The sequence below is a fragment of the Physeter macrocephalus genome, chromosome 5 (assembly GCF_002837175.3).
Source record: "Physeter macrocephalus isolate SW-GA chromosome 5, ASM283717v5, whole genome shotgun sequence".
In the NCBI taxonomy this organism is placed as follows: Eukaryota; Metazoa; Chordata; class Mammalia; order Artiodactyla; family Physeteridae; genus Physeter; species Physeter macrocephalus.
This window is the reverse complement of record NC_041218.1, coordinates 23,961,940-23,970,412: the sequence shown is the minus strand read 5'-3', so window position 1 is coordinate 23,970,412 and position 8,473 is coordinate 23,961,940. Positions and strand designations below refer to the sequence as shown.

The 8,473-nt window shown below is 40.9% G+C and overlaps 1 protein-coding gene and 1 pseudogene across 1 annotated transcript in view; one reads left to right on the top strand and one right to left on the bottom strand.

Moving 5' to 3' along the window:
• The window catches only part of RBM28 (RNA binding motif protein 28), a 29,938-nt gene extending 22,220 nt beyond the window's left edge, over positions 1 to 7,718 (bottom strand). Inside the window, exons 1-8 of the mRNA XM_055084706.1 lie at positions 7,695 to 7,718; positions 6,966 to 7,176; positions 6,571 to 6,665; positions 6,062 to 6,137; positions 5,539 to 5,631; positions 4,391 to 4,462; positions 3,563 to 3,752; positions 3,248 to 3,390 (exon numbers count right to left, since the gene is read on the bottom strand). Coding sequence (XP_054940681.1) covers positions 3,248 to 3,390; positions 3,563 to 3,752; positions 4,391 to 4,462; positions 5,539 to 5,631; positions 6,062 to 6,137; positions 6,571 to 6,665; positions 6,966 to 7,176; positions 7,695 to 7,718 — 904 coding nt within the window. The remainder of the gene's footprint in view (positions 1 to 3,247; positions 3,391 to 3,562; positions 3,753 to 4,390; positions 4,463 to 5,538; positions 5,632 to 6,061; positions 6,138 to 6,570; positions 6,666 to 6,965; positions 7,177 to 7,694) is intronic.
• A 588-nt stretch (positions 7,719 to 8,306) lies between these two features.
• The window catches only part of LOC112066743 (chromobox protein homolog 1-like), a 4,336-nt pseudogene continuing 4,169 nt past the window's right edge, over positions 8,307 to 8,473 (top strand).

The window sequence follows — 8,473 nt, the reverse complement described above, 5'->3', positions numbered from 1 at the left end:
GTGGCCGCTGAGCCTGCACGTCCGGAGCCTGTGCTCCGCAACGGGAGAGGCCGCAGCGGTGAGAGGCCCGTGTACCGCAAAAAAAAAAAAAAAAAATGAACAAAGGATATACTAAATATACGAAGATGCTCAAACACACTCATAATTAAAGAAAAACACAGCACAAGAAATGAGATACTATTTATCACCAACAAATTGGCAAACAACAAAAAAGACAGATGAAATCCATTGTGGTAAGGGTGTGGGGAAAAAGAGATTCCCATATACTGTTGTGACAGTGTAAACTTTCTGGAAATATAAAATGTAAACATTTGAGGAGAAAATAATATATATCTACATTCGCATACACAAATATACATTATATTCTACATAAGTGCATATACATTCATGTTTTTGCTTATAAAAGCATTAACTATCCTTAGATACACAAGAAACACTTGTTGTCTCTGGGGAGGGGCCCTAAGTGGCTGCGGATTTGGGTTTAAGGGAGACTCATTGATTTTAAGAATAGACATATATGCTTATATATACACAGAAAATTTCTGGAAGGATACAAAAAAAATAACAGAGATTACTTTGGGGAACTACTGGGAGGACTGGTGAGGAACTTTTAAAGATCTTACATAAATTTCTATATTACACCCTTCTGCACTATTTATATTTTTGTACTGTATTTTTAATTAATTTTCTCTCATTATTATCCATCAGTCTCTAATTTTTTCAAGAGAAAGAATGGTAAGAGACAGCTGAATCTGGTTGTAGAATGCAAGGCCTCTCAGTTCCTTCAGAATAAAAGCTTCTTTGCTTCTAAGGTGTCTACTGTTCTCTCCTCACAGAAAAAGCTTATTTCCTCAGATTTCTCATATGGTCAAATCAACATGCCAGACTTACAGAAAAGGGAGAAGGAAGACCTGATAAGTGAATAAAAACCTCCACCCAGACAAACTAAAGGACCACTTACTGACCCTCCTCATTCTGTAATGACCTGCCTCCCTCAATAAACTAGTTGAGTTTAAACCCAACATTCTTGATAAAAGTAGCAATATGGTTTGGTTACAGTTTTACAAAACGCCCCAGGAGGTCCTTTATCCCCATTTCAGTTCAAAATTGTTGTTTATACTCCACCACTGCCACAGAACAGTAACAATGATAATACTAGTAGTACAAGGCATTAGTCACACAAATAATTTAATCTTCACAAAAACCCTATGTGGTTATTATCTCCATTTTATAGATGAAGAAACTGAGGTATAAAGAGGTTAAGTAACTTGCCCCAAAGTCATACCTTAAGAAAGGAGCAGAGACAGGATTTGGAAACCCTCTGCCAAACAAGCTATTCTTGTGATCTCTAGGAAATGTGGCGTTTTATTTTCTTTTAACTCCTGTTCACCCAGTGTCTAGCACTGCAGGCACTCTGAATATTTGTTGTCTGAATAAACAAAGGTGTAGTAATAGTAAAAAAAAAAAAAAAAAAAAAAAAAAAAAGTACATTTTTCTCTCATGACAGGTTTAAAGATCACTGTCACATGAAGCATCTATTCTAACCTTTCCAAAGAGCAAACACATGGGCATTTACATACAACATGGGAAGGGTGTGCACAGAAGTGTTCATTCATCAGTTCCAAATTGGTTCATCTACATTTTTTAAAAACTCTGATGAAAGTGCAGAAGTGTTTTTGTTGGTCTTTGCTTGTTTTCTTGCCAATCCTTTGTGACTGAAAGTAGTGGAGCCAGATCAAAAGCCCCTAGAGAACAAGGATTTTTTTTTCTGTTCAGCCCAAAGTTTAACATTAGTAGGTGTTCAATAAATGTTTCTTTTTAAGCGAATGATGAGGAAAGGAGACTTGATTTGCTCAACTGAATGGAGTAGTGGAATGCTCAGACTGCCTCCGCCTCCCTCCCAGTGACCACTAAAGGCAGAAGATTTTATCAGCAGCCATCTTACATCTAACTTAATGAGACTCACACAATTTTTAGAAGATTGCTGGTGGCGGGGGCAGGGGAAGCGCATAAAAATAAGATTAGTAGCAACAAAGGCAACTAATACTGTTGGAAAGGTACTCTCTGCAATGTCAGGAGATGGGGACCTCTAACATCCAATCACAGATGAAGTAATATGGAAACTAGAGGCAAGGACTTGACCAGAACCAGACAACTAGAAAAGGAAAAGCCAGGACTTGAACCCACGTGATTTGACTCCTAAGCCCATGATAAAAGGCAGAAAAGACTGCTTAAAAGAACTGAGCTTTTCCAGATAAGAAATTCTGAGTTCAGTAGTTTGTTACTATCATAATGGATTATTTTATTGTTGTTGTCAGTCTTCATCCTGGAAGGTGCCAGTGATTCAAGTACCTCTGATTCTGAGTAGAATATACTAAGCTGATGTTCTGGGGTTTGCTAACACTGCAGACACACTTAAAATAATACCTCTAATCACTGAGTGGAAAAAACACCATCTTTGGGCTTCCAAATCTACTCCGTATTATCTGTTGTTTACAGACAACAGCCTGGATGGAAAAATACAAGTGTTTCCCTCCCTGAGTTTGTTACATTTAATAAAATGTAATTTTAGTACGGAAGTAAATAAATTAAATAGAACCCATTTTGGTGGTAGGATGCAATATCCTGTTTATCCAGTTATTCATTCAATTTGGGTAATTGAGAGAGACAGGCAGTGCCTCAGCATTAAGCTAGGTTTTAAATTCCCCAAGAATCTTAATCCTCAAACACTATTCCAAACTCATTTAAAAAAAAAAAAAAAAAAAAAACCTTTAAAAGAAAGGAATATAGGGGCTTCCCTGGTGGCTCAGTGGTTAAGAATCCGCCTGCCAATGCAGGGGACATGGGTTCAAGCCCTGACCCGGGAAGACCCCACCTGCCGCGGAGCAACTAAGCCCGTGCGCCACAACTACTGAGCCTGAGCTCTAGAGCCTGCAAGCCACAACTCTTGAGCCCACGTGTCACAATTACTGAAGCCTGTGCACCTAGAGCCCATGCTCCACAACAAGAGAAGCCACCGCAATGAGAAGCCTGCTCACGGCAACTAGAGAAAGCCCACCCGCAGCAACAAAGACCCAACGCAGCCAAAAATAAATAAATTTCTTTAAAAAAAAAGAAAGGAATATAAAGGTTTCATTTTCAGCATTTAAACATAAATTTGACAGGACACCTTAGGGCCTAGGTAAAAAGAGGACTGAGCTGAACTGATGCACATTTCTCAGTAACTTATTTTAAATTTAAGGCAAACCTTCCTGCTCTTGCTCTTCAGTGTTGGTGTCACTCTGATCCAGGTCCTCTCCACCAGCACTACTGTCTCTTTCCTCCAGGTCGCTGTTGTCATCAGAATGCTCCTCGTCACTGCTTTCTGCGGGTGCTGCCCTCTTGACGGCTCTGCAATGGCACAGATCAGAACTAAGGTTCTGGGATGAGAGAGGGGCCTGCCTATCCAACTTCACCGCACATGTCAATTCTGCAATGCTGGGGGCAGGGAAAGGTATCATTTTCCTCTCAGGGACAACCCTGAATCTTCCTCTGTTGTCTCAGAACACTCTGAGCCACCTACCTCTTCTGAATTGGCACAGGCTTGGTCAGCTTTGATTCTTTATTCTCCTCCTCCTCCTCCTCATCTTCTTCTTCATCATCTTCCTCATCATCATAATCACCATCATTCTCCTCCTCCTCCATATCCTCTTCTTCCCTGACATTCTCTTGACCTAATTCCTGACATTTAGGTTCAGGCCTCTTCTCCTCACCTACATACAGAGTTGGTAAAGAAAGTTAGGAATTCATTTAGCATCCAAAACAAAGTTATTTAAACAAGAGTAACTAATACCCCAAGTTCCCGGTTCCTCTGGTTTTACAGAAGCTCAAATATTTTTCTTACTGTACATAATAGGAAAAAGTATGGGGAAAAAAAAAAGCAAAAAAACAAACAACAAAAACCCCTCATCACTGAGATTTCCTCAGAGGCTGTCCCATTCATCAGAAGCCTTAAGGTTAACCTGGCTCAGCAACTGAGCCTCTGCAAACAGCCTATCACCGTGCACCATGGCCAGCACAATGCATGCTCTGGAGCCCAGCCATGAAATTTAATCTCTGTGAGTTCTGTTCTCTGAGCTCCTGGTGGCTTAAAAGCCAATTGTTTTCTAAATAAAAATCAAGTTTTAAGTTTCCCTATTTTTAATGTTCCATCACTCCCTATTATGAAAGCTGGGAAAGTACAGCAAGCAGTAGGGACAATGAACTTGGGCCCCACTCTTCACACCCACAACAAGGAGTGGGCTTAGATTCACAAGATCCTATTTTGGGACCAGATCACCAGATGGTACAATACAGACTGACGAACAGTTAGGACATAAAACCCCTCCTACCCAACACCACTGCATCTTACCTGCGACAGAGACAGACTGTGTATTTTTATATTTATCCTTTGCCACAGCCCAATCCACAGCCACTGTCCGCCCTGTCAGACAGAAAAGTAGCATCAGAAAGGTCTTCTCTTTAACATTCCTATTTCCTATAAATGACTTCCTATTCGTCAAAGACAGTAATGGAACCAAAGGAGACAAAGAAACCGCAGATTCAGAGACTGTTGGTCCTAAAATAAAACTGCTGGTAGGTGTCTATTCTTTTAACCCTTAACCTTTTTATCAATGAACAGAAGTTTTGCCTTTCTACACAGCCACTACACCTGGAACAAGACAGAGTAAGAATCAGAACAGTGTTTCCAGTTAGACCAAGTTTCCAGTTATACTAGCAAGAGGGAAAATAGACATTCTGGAATAATCGCACGTTACTCAGAAGTTAGGAAGTCTCCAAGCCAATCCCTTCTTTAGGCACTGTACTTGGTAAATCAATACCTAGAGTAATGTCAAGGTCAGTTTAAAAGCCCACAGGTGGACTTCCCTGGTGGCGCAGTGGTTAAGAATCGGCCTGCTTAATGCAGGGGACACAGGTTCGATCCCTGGTCCGGGAATATCCCACATGCCACGGAGCAACTAAGCCCGGGCGCCACAAGCACTGAGCCTGTGCTCTAGAGCCCGTGAGCCACAACTACTGAGCCCGTGTGCCACAACTACTGAAGCTTGAGCACCTAGAGCCCACGCACAACAAAGAGTAGCCCCCACTCACTGCAACGAAGACCCAATGCAGCCAAATAAATAAATAATAAATAAATTTATAATAATAAAAAAAAAAAGCCCACAGATGCTGAATAGTGATCATAACCAAGACGGAGGAACCTGCTAATCCCACATCCTCTAGACAGCAACCTGCCTCTATCAGTCAGGGACAGTTTTCCATTAGGGATTTAAAAGGACACTCATCACCAAAAAAAGAAAAGAGAAGGACAGCATGGGTCCTTTCAAGTTTAACCCAAAGATCAAGTACTAGGAATATTTCACCAAAACAGCTCCTATATTAGCAATGAGACTCTCAACAAGGCAAACACCTTTTGAAAATGTAGAAAGTGGGTTACTGTGCTAATTTGCCTAAACACCAGAAATATCTGAGTCAATGGTATGGGCATAGAAAACTTACCTTTTATCTCTTTCATGTTCATGCTTTTGAGAGCCTTTCCTGCTTCTAGGAGGTTTTTGAACTGAACAAAAGCAAAACCACGCATCTTTCCATCTGCGTGCAAACACAACAAAGAAGTTAGAGGTAACAGGTAGGGAGCCAACAGACACTAAGAAGGATGTTACAGCAACCTGGACTGGCAAGAAGACCCAAATCCTATCAACCAGTCAGCGTCTTGCCCAAAGCAAAAGCCTATATCTTGCTGAGGTTACCCTGACACAGGCTTGGGGACAGCAATGCATTTTCTCAAACTGTAACTTGTATTCTAAAAGTAGTTCTGATCTAACTAACAATACCGTAAGGGGACTAAACACTGTTATTTGTCAAGCACTGTGCCTGATACTTTACATATATCGTATCATCTGGGGCTCACAGAGTATGACCCGAACCTTGTATTTCTGCTTAGTTCAAAGGTGATACAGAAAAAGACCCTTATGTAAAATAACCTTAATCTAATCCACACAAAATAAAGGTTTGCCAGTACCTGGTTTTCTAGGGATGTTTACTTCCAGGACAGCTCCAAACTGAGCAAATACTGTCTTCAAGTCATCTTCTGAACACTGAAGCCAAAAGTGAAGAAAGAAAAAGAGATATTATCAAGGCAAATAAACACAAAACATCAACTATTCAATTAGTTCACTAGGAAGAGCTTGAATATTTGTACTCCTTTTTAAATTTTGAGACTAGGACACCAAACATTTCAAAATAGACGACATCTTGCTTTGTACATATACAGGCAAAAAGGACAGATATCAGAGAGCTTTTTCTTCCCTCCCGTTCTCAGCAGTAGTTTCCCCAAGGCATCTTCACAGTCTCTGTCCTTAATAAGTTCTTGTTTATACAGGCCCATTTTCTGAATTCAACAAGGCTAAAGTTCGTTCCCAGAAGGAATTAAGCCCAATTATACCATCCTGGTGAGGAGTTCGACCAATGAGAATGCCTTGGCTCCAACAGGCTTCAGAACACTCACTGTTAGTTTTCTCTGTCTCTTACCTTAAAGCTCAGGTTCCGAATAATTAATCTGGCTTTCTTATCTGCCACTTTGGCTTTTTTAGGCTGCAGCTCCTTCTTTGGGGACTTTGAATTTTCTAAAAAATAAATGGCAATGAAGTAAATCTGTGATCCCCTCGGCCCAGAACATCACAGGAAAGAAGCTACTAGCAACAGATGGCATTTAACAGAGGGTTAAGTATGGCAATGCCCAGGAACACCAGGTTTTCCAGACTCAGAAGTAAACAAAAGACTAAAACTAGTAACAAAATACATTGGATGATTTTGGACATCAAGAGGAAATTCAGGAAGCTTTTAGGCCTAGACACTACTCCTAGAGCCAATCCACTGCCCCCTCAATCCTGGGGGAAAACTCCCTTCGGCTACTAGAAACTCACCAGTTTTCCCCTTTTCCTTGGACTTATTTCTCAGTTTTTTCTTGGCAACAGTCACGGTGATCTTGCAGCCTTCGAAGGTGGTAATCTCCTTGAGGGCCCTCTGAACATCTTCCAGCATAGAAAAAGTGACATAGCCGAAGCCTCGACATGCCTTACTCCCTGGAACAGTATGGGGATGGGGGGAGGGGGGATTAACAGTAAGCCAAGATCCCTAAACCAGTAAATTCTCACAGCCCTAAACTAGCAAATATACAGCCAGGCCAGCCAGTCTGCCAAAATTCTCAAAAGAGAAAGAGACAGGTTAGCATGAGTGGCCCCCGTCCCCTCTTTGCTCAGAAATTGTTAGGTTTCCTCTTCTAATGTGGTGTCTTTGCTGTTAGCTCCCTTTCTTCCTTCTTTCCTGATAATTTCAAGAATATGGAGGACCCATGATATGCATTACACCCCCGAAGAAGAACTCAACATCAAACAGAACAAAACATCACCAGAAAAGGTAGGAAAGGTAAGTATGGTAGCTTCAAAAATTACAAAGAAATAATTCAGCCACCGCTCCACAGAACAGATCAGCAATGAATACCAGGGGCCCTGAAAAAAGAACCTCAAACAATAAACACTGCTTCAGAAGCCTGCAGAAACTATTACTATTATTACCAAGCCCTAGAAATCAATACCAAATTAAACCTTTCTAAAGCAGCTGTAAACCTCTTATCTCATTTTGTCAGAACACACCAAGAAGGGAAAAGCCAATATCATCATCGCTTTTTTCCAAACGCATCATTTAAGACAATCAGTTGCAATTATCAACTGTAACCCACCTTTGCCCTTTTTGGTATTTTTTTTCAGTTTAATATTTTTGTGTAGTAAAATTTTAAGTAATTTACTGCATCAAAAAAGAAAAGGACAGACCAAGTAGTCTGCTTACTACCCAAAGAAGAAACAGAGCTCACACGCTCTCCTTTTACAACTACACCCCAATCTGCTTCAGGATACAAGCCCTCTAACACAGAACGCTGATCCACATAAACTGGTTAAAGCTGACACTTGGCACTAGGAAAGCATACTATGATCTGGTGATCTCTTTTTCTCTTGAAACTCCTTCTCACAAAAGCCTGCCCACTCACCTTTCAGAAAACAAGAACAAGAAAAATCAGGGCCCTTCCTGATCAGCACAACCAAAAAAGAAGCAGCTGAAAGGTGAAGGAGTTCAGTGACAAGATAGAAGCACGTTGCTCACAAAAACACCATGCATTGTTTATGTCTGCACAAAGCACTCTCACACGTTTACTTGAATCTTTACGACAATCCTGTGAAATTATTCCCATCTTAAGGAGGTTAAGTGGCATGTCCAGGTCACCACTACTGGTAAGACCTCACCCCACACCCCCTCCCTCCCATCCCACTAAGTACAGCATTCAGTACATCTGGCTGCCTGGACAGAAAAGCACGTTTTTTCTTTTTCTCTTTTTTTTTTTTTGTTTGTTTTGTTTTGTTTTTTTGCGGTATGCGGG